The sequence below is a fragment of the Moschus berezovskii genome, chromosome 8 (assembly GCF_049115385.1).
Source record: "Moschus berezovskii isolate FMDL1 chromosome 8, NW_MosBer_1.0, whole genome shotgun sequence".
NCBI lineage: Eukaryota > Metazoa > Chordata > Mammalia > Artiodactyla > Moschidae > Moschus > Moschus berezovskii.
In genome coordinates, this window is record NC_142467.1 from 66,434,404 (window position 1) to 66,450,143 (window position 15,740).

The 15,740-nt window shown below is 57.3% G+C and overlaps 1 protein-coding gene across 4 annotated transcripts in view; it reads right to left on the bottom strand.

Annotated features, from left to right (window-relative positions):
* The window catches only part of TCF7 (transcription factor 7), a 31,852-nt gene extending 17,938 nt beyond the window's left edge, over positions 1-13,914 (bottom strand). For 2 of the 4 annotated variants that reach the window (XM_088838658.1, XM_055429322.2), the window contains exons 1-3: positions 13,465-13,914; positions 13,207-13,273; positions 12,557-12,681 (exon numbers count right to left, since the gene is read on the bottom strand). In XM_088838658.1, the coding sequence (XP_088694784.1) occupies positions 12,557-12,681; positions 13,207-13,273; positions 13,465-13,716 (444 nt within the window). In that variant the 5' untranslated portion in view covers positions 13,717-13,914. The remainder of the gene's footprint in view (positions 1-12,556; positions 12,682-13,206; positions 13,274-13,464) is intronic. The other 2 variants (XM_055429325.2, XM_055429324.2) reach the window with 2 other exon arrangements.
* Positions 13,915-15,740: the final 1,826 nt, after the last annotated feature.

Sequence of the window (15,740 nt, forward strand, 5' to 3'; positions counted from 1 at the left end):
GGACAGCATTTGAGGAGGTCAGAGGTTTTGTTACCCTGGGAGTGAAACCAAGAGGCTTTGTGGAAAAGTCCTGAAGAAGGTGAACGTGCAGGTTTAGAGATGGCAGCCCCTACTAGTGACAGCCCCTGTATGCCTGGCACCCCGCAGAGTCCCACCCTGCAGTCTTCCCAGCCACTGTGTGATCTGTGTGTACAGATTGTGCAGACGAGGAACAGGAAGACAGGAGAGGTAAAATGACTTGCCCAAGGTCTCAGAACAAGTAGTGATAGATCTGGATTTGAATCCAGCCTCTTGGGTTCCCAGCCAGAGATCTTTACCACTCAGCGACAGGCCTCACAGGCCAGCTGGTGGTAGCCAGCGAGGAGACCACACGTGTGAGGCCCAGGGGCCGAGTGGTTGCCAGATTCTCCCTTGTGCACACTGAGTCTCCTCTCTGAGACCTCCACCCACCCAGGACCCCAGGGATCACCGACTTGGCCAGCAACACCCTGCCAGTAATCTCTCTCAGAAATCACTGACCAGCTGTGTGACTCTGACCCCCATCTCGCTGTGTGAAGGGTGTTTCCACCCTGCCCTCTAGGCGGTGTTTGGTCCTCAGTCATAAACGACTACAGGAACCGTGAGAAGAAATTCTTCCCACGGGGTCTGGCCTCTGTTTTCCCAGTCTGCGTGCAGCGTTTAGGGGGGGGGTGAGGATGGCGGGCGGGGATGGCCACCGGCAGAAGAGTGAGTGTTCTGCTTAGGAGCAGGAGCCAGGCAGGCCCTGGAGAGGCGGGGGCTGATGGTTAGCAATGGCTCGAGGCTGGGAGGTGGAGACTTAGAGATCTCATCCCCAACCTTGGCACTGCACTCCTGCCCCAGTTAATTCCAGCCAGCTTCTGAGGACCAAAGATAAGAGAGGGGTCTGTGAGTTCCCCGATCTGTTTAGCTGCCTGTACCAGCCCCGGCAGGACAATTCTGCTGTGGGGCCACAGTCAGGAAGCTCACTTGGGTCTGACCCTGGCAGCTAAGGCCCTTGGGGCTCTGCCTAGACTCTGTCCAGCAGTTTATCCCGTGAACAAGGAGTGAAAAAGAGTTGCTGGAGGCTTCAGGCCCCAGGATGCTCCCCTCCCCAAACCCCTCACACCCAGTGTAAGCTGACAGAGGAGGGCAGGGCTGCTTCAACTGCCACAGGGGCCCTGGTGAGGTGGAGCACTCTAATGAGGTTGAGTCAGGGGGTTCTGAAAAAAGCCACACCAAACAGCTTTTACAGACACACACCTGCGTCTAACAGTGTAAAAACACAGGAGAGGGTGAAGTACTACATTCTGGGGGGCGGGGAGCCACGGGACCCAACTGTACCTAAAAAACCCAGGTTTTCAAAAAATGAGTGGATATGTTGCCCCAGAGGCAGAGTGGTGTGTGAGAAGGGCAGGGAACAGAGAGGGAGATGTTGGAGTTCATGTTTCTCCTCCAACACGGGCAAGGTACATGTCTCCATGCTTTGGGTTCCCCATCTGTACCATGTCCATATCTCATAGGGATGAAATGAAGTAATATTTGTGTCTGATAATTTTTTTTTAAATTAATGAAGAAGAAAACAGAAGACAAAGGAGAGCATGTTCCTAGACCAAGGCTTTTCAGGAAAGCTGGCCTTTGTATCAGGCTGGGGCTGCTGGCCCTTGATCTCCTTTGGACTGCCGCCAGATTGCTGTTGGGCCAGACTGCTGAGCTCCTGACTAGCCATCAGTGACAAGAGCCGGGGCGGAACCAGGGGTGGGAGGTGCAGAGGAGGGCAGTGGTAGAAGCAGAAACTCTCAAAATGTCCTAGCAAGGTTGGCAGGTGGATCTGGTTCCCAAGCAACTTTCCCAAGGGGTTTGGGAAGGGACACCCACGCCCAGGGATGCCCTCAGATTCCTCAGTCCAGCCAGTCCCACTGTCTCAGAACCAAGGATACCCTCTATCCATCCCTGGACCACACAGAGGAGGGCCCCTGGGCCACAGAAGTCTAGCAGTGAGCTTCCAGCTGAGCCAGGACCAAAGTCAGAAAGAGGGAATCCACTTATACATGGTCCTAAACTGTCCTTGCCTCCTGTATCAGAACCTGATACAATCTTGTTTTCTGTTTGGCCCCACTTAGTGGCTTGAGGAATCTTAGTTCTCTGACTAGGGATTGAACCCATGCCATTGGCAGTGAAAGTGCAAAATCCTAGCCACTGGACTGCCAGGGAATTCCCAAACCTGATGTAATCTTGAATGTCATTTATAAACACTTTTCCAGGTAATATTTATTCTGGAAGCCCTGAGGTCCTGCTTTCAACCAAGAAACACCGCTCTTGGCCCTGGTAGCCCTGACCTTGCCAGGCATTGGTCCAGCCCTGACCCAAGTCCAGAACTTTGAGGTCATGCCCAAGGGGGGCAGGAAAGGACCAAGTCTTTCCTTGAGGCTAGAGGAACCCAGCTCATAAACTCAAAGGGAGTGGGGGTAATGTTCAGCTTTGCAGCCTACAGTGACTCCAACTAATTGCACATATTTGAAAGCAGAGTCTGGGCTTTGGGGGAAAAGAGTCCACGTCCTGACTCTGCCAGCTACTAGCACATTCTTAACCTCTCTGAGCCTGAGTTTCCCCATCTGTAAAGTGAGAGCTGTATAGTGACTAGTTTCTTGGCTTCTTGTAAGCATCTTGATAGCGGGATTAAAGGTCCCTGGCACAGGTCTGGCACTTGGGAGGCTCTTGACACATGCACTATTGCCGTGGCTGTTGTGGCTAATTTAAACAGCTGTTTATGAGCACCTACTTATGTGTCATGCTCTCTGCTGGCCACTGAGAGTCTAGCAGTGAAGAGGACAGATGTGGTCCTGGCCCTGTAGATCCTCTCTCGCCCTTTTGATCCAAACCACCATCCCTAAACCCCTATCCCAACATGGTCGTCAACCCCTGTGGCCTCTGCAGTCCCGGCTTCATCTGCCCCACACCCTTTGGTCTGTGTTCACCCCCCAGCCCAACCCAGGGGGTTGCCCACCACAGCTGGGAGGTTCCCAGGCTGCATACTGCTTCAGAGCCTGCCAGCGAGCTCTGGGCAGGGTGCTGCAGCACAGCATATACTCAGGGCTGCCCTGCCTGGACCCCGGCTACAGCCAGCAGAGACCTCACTGCAAAACTCTCCAGAGCTGCTGCTCAGCGTCCCTAAGGGCCCACCCACCCTCTGCCTGCCTGGCCAGCCACAGAGCCATCTGATTTGAATGAAACTTAAAACTTAATGACTTTCATGCTGGTTATTTAAAACGCAATGTAATTTTCTTAAACACCCTATTATTTCCTTTGATAGCTACAAAGCTTCCCCCAATCCCATAAGCATGTTTATTTTTAGGGAAAAGAGTGGTTTTGCAGTTGGTCACAGAGACCAGAGGGAAAGGAGCCCACAGAAAGTAGGGCAAAGAGTCAGCCTTGGCAGCCTGGAGACCCACAGCTGCCCTGCCCTTGTGCTGGGACAGATTCCCCACTGACACCATGGGGTCCCGGGCAGGACCCTGCCCTTCTCATACCAGCACATCCACCAGCGGCCCTCCTGTCCGCCATCTGACAGCGGCCAAGTCCCCAGTGTCGCTCCTGTGAGACAGTTCCACTGGCTTCCCACAGACATGCCAGCCATATACAGGTCTGAAGGGGGCCTGAGGCTACTGACACACCCTGGGCAGCCTCCTCCTGGCTTCTCCAGACACTGTGCCCTAGGTAAGGCCTTGAGGCCTGAAGCTTTGACCAGCTGGATGAGATCTGCGCTCAGATAAAGTGGCCTCAGGCAGTGGCTGCCCACATTGGGAGGGTGGGTGGGTGTGGCCCTGCCAGTCTGGGCTCCCTGGCAAGGGGGACAGCCTAGTGGTGGGTGTGCGTGCAGAGGTCAGCTGAGCCCCGCCAATGCGGGGCGTCCTCTGGGAGTGGCTATTTTTAGATCCCAAGCTTTCATGTGGCCGAGTGATGTGCAGTTTACAAAGCATTGGTAATGTGTTTCAGATGGTGGCCCAGCAGACCGGGAGGCTGGGCCTGCTGCCACCAGAGCCAGGTCAGAGTTAGTCAGAATACCCTCAGCTGGACTCCTGTCACCTGTCCCTCCCGCCCTCCGATTCCTTTTTGCCTGATGGGGAGGCTGGGTTGGGAGCAGTTCTCGGAGTGCCCAGCAAAGCCCCAGTTGAAGCCCACCAGAGCAGCAGCCTCTCCCACTAATGCTTATCTGACCCTCAGGAATCCTTGTGGCCAGGGCTCCCGACCCCATTTACAGAGGGAAACTGAGACCTGGAGAGGCTGACAGATTCACTTGAGGTCACACAGCCAGGGATGAGGTGGCCTTGGCTGCTGGCTTCCTTGCCCATCAGAGCCTCCTCCCGTCATGGGCAAATTGGGCTCCCTGGGAGGGGGTGATCTGGCCAGGCTGCCCAGACATGGTGGGCTAGGGCAGCCCTAACCACGTGAACCCTCAGAACCCACTATTCCCTGGGGCCACATCCTGCCCATCCATGCCTGCAGCCCTAGCCACACATTCGTTGTTATTTGCAAGCAGACACTGTGGGGCCCAGACAGCCTTCTGTCCTTGGGAGAGAAGAGATGGTTGTTTCAGTGGGAGGGGTAAAGGGGTTGGCAAAGCATCTGCTTTCTCTGATCTCCAAGGAGCTCTGGCTGTGGAGTTGGCTGTGACATGAAGGCCGTGTGTCACCATCTCCCTCTGCGCTCTAAAGCCATGTCTGCTAGTAGAGCCCAGGCAGGCAGGCTCCATGGGTGGGACAGGCTACAAGGCAGCTTCCCCATAAGAGAGGGCCACACTCAGGCCCACCTTGGTCAGGGACCCTATCCAGTAAGGGACAGTCCCTTTTCCCCTCAGCGAGTGGGAGCCCCATGTCCTGCAGGACCCTCTGACCAGGACAGACCCTCCAGGCTGCAGCTCAGAGACTGGGTGTGCCAAGGCTGCTGAGGGCCACGCCTCTTTAAGGGGAGGGAGGCGGCACCCACGTCCACACCCCAAGCATCACAGGTCTGTGAGTGAGGCAGCAGACTACCTGAAGGAAGGAGATAATAATGTCCTGGGTTCTCAGAGACCTTCCACAGACTCCTGGGGCCTTGAAGTCCTGCTAGAGACAGAGCTGATGGGGGGGCTCTCCAAACCCTGGCCAAAGCACCAGTGGCCCCACCCCCTGCCCTCCGCGGTTCAGTCCCCTCAGGGACGGGAGGCGAGGCCCTGGCCTCATGACCCTGGAGACAGACTGAGAGTCAAATGAAGTAACACGAAACTTCCACCTCTGAGGCACTCCTGCCTGGCATGTGTCAGCTCGCTCGGGTCTCCCCTGCCCAAAGCCCACCCCCTCCCTGGCCCTGCCCGCCTCCTCCAGTCACCCTGTGCCTCCCAGCATCCGCCTACCCGCCTCACCCTCTCTGTCCAAGTCAGACCATCTCCTGTGGGCACCATGCTGCCCTTCATGCTGCCAACTCCTGGGCTGTGGCACCAGCACCACCTGGGCACATGCTAGGCCTTCCATGCTGGCCCTTCTCCAGCCTCACAGACCCTGGGCTTTGGCGGGCCCTTCCAGTGACTAAGAACATACTCATTTCTGCCTCTCCTCCTCTGCTCCAGCTGTCCCCCCAGCCTAGAGCGTTCTCCCACTCCCGCCTTCATGGGTTCTGGGCCTGCAGAGCAGTCCCCTGCCAGGACGTCTTCCTAGCTGCCCCACTGGCCCCTCCCCCTCCTCAGTGTGCTTCATCCAGCACAGCCGGCACTGAGCCCCAGGAGAGGCCTCTGCCTTGCCAGAACTGAGCTCTGGGGTGGGGCAGAGGCAGCCGTCCCCTCTGTGCTGAGCCACGGCCAGGTACCCAGGGGCGCTCAGTGAATACCAGTCAGGGGTCTGGACCAGGACTCCAGATACAGCGGGCACCACATCGTTGACCAGCTGAGGGCCCTCGGGCTGGCCGGGTAGACAGCTGTCCTCTTTGCTCTGCCCCGGGGGAGCTGGCTGAGGGCCCTTGGACAGAGAGTGTCAGGGGCTTCAGCCCAGCCCCCTTCAGGGGTACTTACTGCACCTACTGGCGTGGCGTCCTTTACAAAGGCCAGTCCCCATAGTGTTAACCACCCCTCCCAGGCTGGCACCGACTGTGTGGCAAGAACTCCACATACATGATCCATCCCACAGCAACCCAGGGAGCTAGGAACCTTCACTATCCTTGTTTTTAGGTGAGACAATAAAGCCCAGAAGAGTTAATTTACCCAGAGCCACTCAGCCAAGGAGTGGAAGGTAAGGCGTCTGAGGGTGGAGCTTCCCAACTCAGGCCTTCCACCTCCACTCCTCTAAGGGGCCATGGATAAGTCCCTTCCCTGACATGACCTACTGTCCCCACCTGCAGAGGAGGGTTGTCACCCCAGGACCCATGCACTGTACCACTGGGGGAGGGGGGAGCCCTGTGACCTGATAAAACACCTGTTTCCTCCAACGGAGTCTTGTTTGTACACAGTGGCAGGAAGCAGCCAGTCACAAGGTATGAGGGAGTGTGACTGTATGGCTTCGGGACCGCAGCTGCCCGAGGAGGCTCGGAGGGGTTGCGACTCCCCCTGCCCCTCCACGCGGCTCTGTGCCCACCCTGCTCCACCCTGACCTCAGCTGTTATGTGACTTGAAACCACTGCCCCCAGAGCTCATTCTCACAGCTCAGCTAAACCTCCCTTCATGCGGGGACAGGGGGTGGGGAGTGATCTCAAGAGGACCCAGGAAGGCATGGGCTGCCAACTGCCCGTGAGAAGGGACCACCAAGACCACCCCCACTTCAGCCCCACTCACATCTAAGCCTCGGGGCACCTGGGGAGGTGGGCAGAGCTGGTATGAACAGCCCTGTTTGCTGCCTGTGACAGCTGGCTTGGGAGACCCTGTTAGGGCTGGGGGAGGAACACCTGGGTGCCAGCAACCAACACAGGGCTCTCCGTCAGCCCCTCTGCTCCTGAGCTGGAGGAGTGGATGGGCAGTCCTAAACTGCAGCCACGGGTGGCAGGTGGGGTAGGTCTGCAGGACGGGCGGGCCTCCTTCAGGGTTACTTCCTGGGCCTGAAAGGCATCAAGGAGGCCCCCCGAAACAATTTCCACCCTGGGGGTATCCGGGTTGGGGGGGCTGCAGATTTTCCAAATACCACACAGCCCTCCAAGTCAGGAAGGAATCCAAGTCAAAATTACTTTTAAGTCTCACTGCCCAGCTCGAACCTATAAAATGAACAACAAACGAGGGGAAACGCCATGTGGGCTGGGCGTGGGCACCGCCAGGAACCCTCAGTGAATTGGGGCCACAGGGAAGCAAAGCCACGATCCCTTCCTACTTCTTGAACCCACAGTTCTCACACTGTGCTTCAGGAAAACAATCGAACAGTGAGCATCATTCCCACCGGTAAAGAAGGCAACCTGTGAGAAAACTAGAAGCCACATGAGGGAGAAGTGAATAATAAACATGAGGGAAGACAAGCAAAGAAGCCATACATGGGCACTGCCCGCGATGCACCCCCACACCGGGGAAGCATTGGAACAAGGCACAGAGGGTTATGCACAGGGGACCGTGTGAGAAAAGCTCTGGGAATGGTTCAGAGGCTAACGGCCACGAAGGTCTTTCCCCGTTTTTTTCCCTTAGAAAATAGCTTCAGCCCCTAACATCATATGTAACGGGCTTCTGTATGGCTAGGGAAGGAGGGGCCTCTTTTGAGACAAATCTCTAGGGTGGTAGGAGAGGATTCTCAGGACAGAATGAGTGGCTGTGGCTCCCAGCCTGGCCCCAGGATTCACACTTTTCCTCCCAAGAATCCCTGGGTGAGGCAGGCATCGAGGAGGGGCCCATATACCCCAGTCCCCACTCCAGCGTTCAGACCCCAAACTCTGTGGCCCACAGTAGAGTTACTACCACTGAGCCACCACTGGTCCCAGAGGGGACAGCAAAGGAGAAGGGATCAGTTGTGGCCAAATCCTGACCCCCAAGCAAAGGCCACACTGGCACCTTCCTGGGCACGTCCCTGGTACCCCTGCCTCTAGTCCTCACTCCACCTCTGGGAGGAGGGCTTGCTACTACCGTTGTGCAGAGGAGGAAACTAAGGCTCAAAGATATTTCTGACACATGGGCCGCCTCTGGCCTGAGCATAAACCAATGCCAACCTCCTTGTCCTGAAATGCTGCTAGAGTGGGCAAGGCAGCTGAGGCCTGGGGCGGGGTGTGATGGAGGGCCGGCCCCACTTGGATGGTCAGAGCCAAGTATCTCTGAAGAGGTGACATCTGAATAAGCCCTGGATGAGGAATGAGAAAGTGGCAGTGAGGTGAAGAGCCGAAGAGAATGCCAAGCTGAAGTAATGAGTGTGAAGGTCTTGAGGTGCAAAGAACTCAGTGTCCTGTCAGGGCACTGGGGGGCTGCTTTTTTAGGGAGAGAGGAAGAGTGTGGTGCAGATGAGGAGCGGGGGTCAGCAGGGGCTGGCCACCTAGGCACTAAGGCTGTGCTGAGTGGCTCAGATTTTACTCCAAGAGCAATGGGAGCCTCTGCAGGGTTTAATCCGGCAAGACAGGGGATCTGACTTCTGTTAAGCTCCTTGGGGATCCTGGGGTGAGGGTGAGGGTTAGGGTGGGGACCCAGGTCTGCCCTCCTAGGGGAGGGATGGTGATGGTTTGGGCTTGGGGGTGGCAAATTCAGTAGAGAAGTAGACGATCTGGTATGTCTAGAGGGGAGCCCAGATGCCTGCCAGTCCCCAGTGTCTTTATTTGGCAGACTACTCTTTCAAGGAGCTGCTCAGCAGACCCTCTCCCACAGCGCAGGAGGGGCTAGGTATGCCCAGGACACTGCCAGCAGGCCCTTTTGTGACAGGACTCCTCTGGCCAGGGATCCAAGTCTATTCATCTGTCTCCTCCGCTCAGCTGGGCACCCTCAGAGAGGCTGCTTCTGGTCCATCTGGTACCCAGCCTGGTGCCAAACTCATTCACCCCAACCAGGGCTGGTGACCAGCCATCACTAACCCTCCCCCGCAAGGCCTCAATGCTTGTCTTCTGAGGGGTGTGGAGGGCTGGGTGGGTGCATCTCTGCAGAGCTCTCCAGGACAGGCTGGCCAAGCGTCAGCAGCACTTCCTTCCTTTGCTCAAGTCTTGCTCTTACCCTCACCTCCTGCTCCCCCAGGCTCGCTTGCACGATCCTCACTTGGACCTCAGACCTTGGAGTCAGAGAATGTGAGCCCGATGGCCAGGAGCCCAAGCATGAGTCCACTGCTTCAAGTGGGCACCTCCACCTCATAGGTCTCGGGGCATGCCCAGACACCAGGGTGGCACAGGGAAACAGCCCCAAGTCCCTGCAAGAGCCAAAAAGCTCAGCTCAACTATTTTTTTTTTTTTTTGGGAATTGAGATGTAATTTACATACCTTGAAATTAACCATTTTAAAGTACACAATTCAGTGGCTTTTAAGATGCTCACAAGGTTGTGCAACCATCCCGATGATCTAATTCCAGAACATATTCATCACTCCAAAAAGAAATCCCATACCCATTAGCAGTCACTCCCCATTCTCTTCTTCCCTGAGCCCCAGCAAACATTCCCCTACTTTCTGTCTCTGGATTTGCCTATTCTGAGCATTTCATCTAAATGGTGAAAGGATCACCAGCCTTCTGGACCACAGACACCAGGCGGAGCCCCTGGAAGGGGCCAGAAGAGTGATGAGGCCTCATATCCTTTCTGATAATGAGAATTTGCACCAAACTGTCAGTTCTGCACATCCTAGAGTCTGAGTTTCCCTAAGAAGTGATGCCTCACTCATCCCAGAAATCCCTCAAAGTCTGGCCCAAGCCCAGGTCATTGCCCTCCCCACTACAATCCCAGAGTGGAGCAAACAAAACACAACAAGCAGTGGCTCCGGGTCCAGGTTTGTCTGCAAAGCTGCATGAGGCTCCTGAAAGACATCAGCTGTGAAATCAACTTTGACCTAATTTCCACTTCCAAAAGCAGAGTTTGCGAGGAGCCCAGTACCAAAAAGAAGCAAAATCTCCCTCTGCACCCCCCCTGGTAGTTGCTCCTGACAAGGTTCCAGTCTGCCTACTTTGAGGTGTCCAGCGTAGCAGCCACATGGGCGTTCCATCCAGACAAGGGCAGAGGTCCCTGGCATGGGTATTACCCCTTGTCAGGGAAGGTTAAGCGATCGGCCTTAAGCTCCCCGGCACAATTGTTGACCAGTTGATTCTCTCAGAGAGGGCAGGGAGCAAGAGGGGCCTAGTTCCAAAGCCTATGGGCAGGGGGAAGACATAGCATTGGGGAAAAAACCTCCAAAGGCAATTCTTCCTGAGGACCTCACAAGGGACTCCTAACCCACTGTAAGAGTATCTTTCGTCATTTCAGACACAGGAACCTTGAATCATATGATAAATGGGTTCCCAAAACACAGGGTCAATTAATTTTGCCTTTTCAAAGCTCACCATATTTTAAATGTCCACATAACTCTTCTAGTAACACAAACACCTACTACTCTTCTAGCTGTTCCTTTGTAACAGGTTTGCTTAAAGGAGGCCCCCCATATTCACGTACAAATTCCTCACCCACCGTCTCCCCAGTGCAGGCCCTCCTGTGCCTCTGTTCTTGTCTCCGGCCCCATGGAGCAGCCAATGCCAGGGCACAGAAAGTCAGCTCCAGAGCCTGCCCTCTTCCTGTGAGCCCAGAAGCCAGGCTGTGGGAGGCGACAGCAGGGTGGGGAGGAGGACAAAGGGATTCGCCCCTATAAGAGAGAGTGTGACACACAGAAATGCATCTGCTGCAGCTTGAAAAAGATCTCAAAGTTTAAAAGATAACTGATCCAGGCCAGGGGAGTGGTGGTGGGCCTGCTCCAGCCCCCGCTCCCCCCAGAGTCCTGACTGCTGGAGGCAGCTGACCATCTGCGAAACTCTGACCAGTATAAGCTAAAGGACACCAAATGGTTCCATCACCACACCCTTGTGGAGAACAAGGCACTCCCACTCTGGGCGCTCCCCTACCACTTGCCCAGACTGAAAAGAACTGAGAAACACCGCCTTTTCCCTGCACCTCTGTGGGATCACAAGACGCTGGAGGGAACCTGCCTGCGAGGTCTGTTTTGAGCCTTTTGTTTAGTCTTGGTTATAAGCAACCCCAGCCCCCTGTCAGCAATTCAGCTGCCTGTGTTTGGGCAGGCACTGGTGGATTATGTCCCACCACCTGGCCCCAAGCCTTGTAGGGAGCCCCCAGCATTTTTGTTAATAGCAGGCTCATGGAAGGTAGAGGTAGGTCTCTGGGGAGAGCTGCTGTGTCAGGTGGCAAGGTCAGAAGGCAAGTAAGCCCCTTCCCCCACAGACTTGGAAGGAAGCAAATACCTCACAGACGGAGCCAGAAAGCGACACACCACTCAACCAACCAACATGTTCCTTTACAGATGAAGGAACGGGGGTCCAAAGGGCAAGGAGCTTATTTCTAGTCAGCTGTTTACCAGGTTTTCCATCTTGGGTTTCTGGAGAGAAGCCCCAGTCTACTTTCTCACGTCCCACCAGCTTCAGCATGAAACTGCTTTCAGAACCTACCCTCGCTCTTGAATCTGAAAGAGCCTGGCAGTCACTCTTCACCCTCTGGGTGACAGGTGACCTCCCACAACTAACATATGAGCCTCCCCTGCTGGCCTGACCTACACGAGGGTCTATGTACCCAACACCCACCCACCACAGACCCCAAGCCCTTTCATGTACTCTCGAAGCTCTAATCTCACCTCTGACTTGGGCCAGCTGAGCACAGTCTGGAACACTAATCTGAGTTTTTCCTTAAGCACAGCTTTACTGCTGCCCCGAAGCACTCAGAAAAGGCTCTTCACACTTTAGGTCATCTGCACCAACGGGCAGAAAAGCACGGTTTGTAATGATCATGCAGTCTTCTCAAAGCACTGAGTACTTAAACCAGTTCAATTTGCAAATTGATTAAACAGGCCCCTAACTGACACTACTGATTTGAAACACCTTTGCAAGCCCTTCCTGGTGCATTTGAGACCAAGTCAGCTTCTTAAAAACCTACTTTCCCCACACTGTGGTTGGGGTCTTTCTCTGGGAAGGCCACATTCATGCCAACAAGGACAGAACGAGTAGGAGGTTTCTCCCGTACAACCAGAAGACCTGAAGCTGCCCAGCTTTTCTACCCATTCCCCCCAGCTTGGGACTTAGTGGGAGAAGGCTAACAGCAAAACTCAAAACTCCATGCGACCCACACCACCCTGAGGAGGGGAGGGTGGTCTCAGCTTAAAAGTTCTTCAAGAAGATGCCACCCCAGCATCACCGAGCTCCAAGACAGAGCCAGCACCTGCTAGTGACCAAGCTGGGAAGACAAAAGCCAAGCGCTGGAGGTAAGTGGGGGTGCTTGTGGCTGTCCTCTTTCCTTCAGGAAAGATCTCTTTCTGGTTCAGATCCCACTGGGACTGTATGGGGAAAGGGACAAGAACAGCGTTCTCCTGTATCTATTTTGTTCTAGGTAAAAGTCACTTCTTGCCCATGCCTCACATACCTGATGAAGGAGGTAGCAGGCACAAGGCGGGCTGGGCTGCTCGGACCACTTACCAGCGGGGGCTGCGGCTGGGGGTGCTGCCCTGCTCCCGAGGGGGGCGGGTAGTGCATGAGCAGATTGAAGGCAGAGTAGACGGTGTCTTTGTACATGCCGCTGGTGCACTCCGGGGCCTTCAGGCCTGGAAAAACCACAGCTGGTTAGAAGCGCCAGCCCGGGGCGGCTGGGGCTGAAGGCTGTCTGCTCGGTCGAGAGAAGATCAGAATTGCCAAGGGGTCCCCTTCGAGTTCCTGACTTGAAGGGCTGGGGCGGCGGGGTCCCCTCGGTGCCAAGGTTTGACGAAGGACCCCGAGCTCGGGCCTCCCTTCCTGGACCCCAACTCTGCCCTCCGGCCAAGGGACCTTGGCCAGCGCTTCCTCCTCAAGACGGGGGGATTAGTCAAGTCACCTGGACAGGAGGGGAGGCGGAGATGGCGGGGGTCTGTTTACTCCTATAAAGGTCAGGGCACCGGAAGTGACTCGAGCCTGGCGGCGCCCGGGAAACCCGCCCCCCACTCCCCCACCCCCTCGGTTTTACCGCCTCCCCGAGCTGCCGTGGGGGGCGGGGGAGGCACCCCCTCGGCTCCCTCCCGTACTCGGCGGCCCGGCTCTCCCACCGCTGCCGGGCCTGAGCGGGAGGAGGGGAGCTGGGCCGGGCAGAAACTCACCGTCTTCCAGAGACTCTGGAAGTTTGTCGGGGAAAAGTCTCTGCGAAGTGTGTTCCCGCCCGAGAGCCTGCGGGGAGATCCAAAGGGGCCTTGAGAGGGCTGGGAAGGCTGGGGGCTCGGGGCCGGGCCGGGAGGGGTCTGAGGGATGGGGACCCCTGAAAGCCGCGGGAGGGAGGGGCGGGGCAGCGCGAGCCGAGCGCCAGGGGCGATGGAGCGCGGCGGCTTCTGGGGAGCCACGGGGCGCGGGCCAGCGCTCACCTCCGCCCCGACCTCGGCCTCGCCGCGGGCACCGGCGCCCGCCCCCGGGACCCCCGCGTCGCCGGCCGCGCCCTCGGACTCATTGACGAGCGACGACTTGAGTTCGGCCAGGTCGCGCTCGGGGCCCGCAGCGCTGTCGCGGCTCTTGTCGTCCTGCTCCTCGCCCTCGTCCTGGAAGGCCAGCAGCTCGTCGGGCGCGCCGAGGTCGTCGCCGCCGCCCGCGCCACCCCCGCCCGAGTCCAGCTGCGGCATGGTGCGCTCAGCCTGCGGGGGCGCGGGGCTCGGGGGTGCGGGGCGCGGAGCCGGCCCGGGAGGCGGCGAGCCCGGAGTCCGGACCTCCGAGCCCGGATCGCGGCGGGCGGAGCGCGGGCTGACTCCGCCTGGGCGGGCTGCGGGCGCGGGGCGCGGGGCGCGGGCGCCGGGTTGAGAGGCTCCGGGAGCTGGCGGGTCAGAACATCAAAGGCGCCGCCGGCGGAGCGCCGGGGGCGGGGCGGGGACGCCGGGGGGCGGGCCCGGTAGGGGGCGGAGCCAAAGCGCCCCGCCCCTCCTCCTGGGAGAGGCCAGGGCACGCCCAGTGGGCATAGCCTTAAAGGGCTCTCTCTTCCAGGCGTAAATCGAATGGTGCGTCGGAGGAGCCTGAAAAGCGTCGCGCTTCTCCTGAAATGCGGGGAATCTAAAGGGGGTTCTTAACCCCGATTCCTCACCTACAGCAAAGGATTCCCTTCCTGCGCCCAGGTTTCTCCCTCAGCTGTGCAGTGCTCAGGTCCCCTAGGCCTTCGGGGTTTGGGAGTACCTTGGATAGGGAGCCAAGTTGTGAACTGTCTGTACCTGGGCTTGGAACTGGGGTCTTCCTTGAGCTTAGGGGCTGCTCGAGGCTATGATCGAACACCGGGCCGGCAGTTGGGACTCATCAAAACTCCATTCTCTGGGTGCATCTTCCAGCCCTCTCCCAATCTGGGACCTCCTCCCAGGTTGCCCTCACTCAGCGCGAGCTCAGGCATTGTACCCTCTCACACATTTACTGAGTGCTTCTTGTATGAGGGACTCAGACATCGCATAACTGTGACGGGCCTCTCAGCCACGTGGCAGCTTGGAGGCGCGAACGCAGCCAAGAGGGCAAGAAAGAAGTATCCTTCCAGGACCCATGCCAATCCACCGCCCACCCCCCACAACAACTCGTCCAGCTGAGTTCCATGTCCGGAACCTGTGGCCCGGCCAGGGAGGCTAGGGCTTGGGCAGCTCCGTGGGCTGCCGGATTGTGATGAGGGGTTGGTGGTCCCAAGCAACTTAACCGGGAAGTCCTATTCGCGCAGTGTCCATTGACTCCGAGCCTGGCGCAGGCCGGCCCTCAAAAGATCTAGGCTTCAGATCTATACGCTGAGGAGCGCCGGAACGTGAGCCAACTTCCATCGGAACTACCAGGCCCCTTGGGTCATGTCCACGCGGGCCTCCTTAGCACACTTGACTTCAGCTCAGCCTCTGTATCTAGACAAGATACAGGCCCTTTAGAATCGCGGGGCAGTAAACCGCAGACCTGGCAGGTTTCCGTGCTGGATTCGGTGTTGACCTTACCACGTCTCCCGAAAGCAGCTGGTGCAGAGGGTATTTGGGAGGAGAGCGTCTTGGACGCTTGTCCGGTTCAGTCCCACAGGACTCCTGCAGCGGCGCAGAGCCTGGCCGGAAGAGGGCTGAACCGCCCCTGCGCGTCCAGGCCCTGCCGGGCTGGCTGCGGATCAAAGAGCCGCCCTTCTCTGCGTTCAGATCCTATCTGCACCCGCCCAGCGGGGCTCCTCGGCCCCCAACTTAGGGCTGGAGTGCCCATTTTTCCTCCCTTCCTGGTGCTGCGGTTGGGGTGGGGGGTCTTTTGGGCACTAGTACTCACTTTGGTGATGGAGATGTGGGAAGACCCTGCCCTTTAGGTCTCCCCAGACTCCTTTTTTGGGTGTGAGCTGTCTGCTCAATCTCACTCATCCCCTCTAGAGTGTGTGTGTGAGCTCACTCATCCCCTCTAGAGTGTGTGCTGGGGGCGGGGGTTGTTTCAGCCTGATTCATCCCAGTTGGGAGGGGAGAAGGTACTGGAGGTGGGGCTTGCAGCTTCCTCCACCTCCTCTGCCCCTGAGGTTGCTGGGTCTGGCCTTTGACTGAGTCTCCTCTGGGAAGCTGAATGAGAGTATAAATCTGCCCAACCCAAAAGCTTTGGAGGTCCTCCTCTGTTTTCGGGTGGCCCCAGCTTAGCACAAGCCTCCTCTGGCACAAAGATCCGCAAACCTATGCAG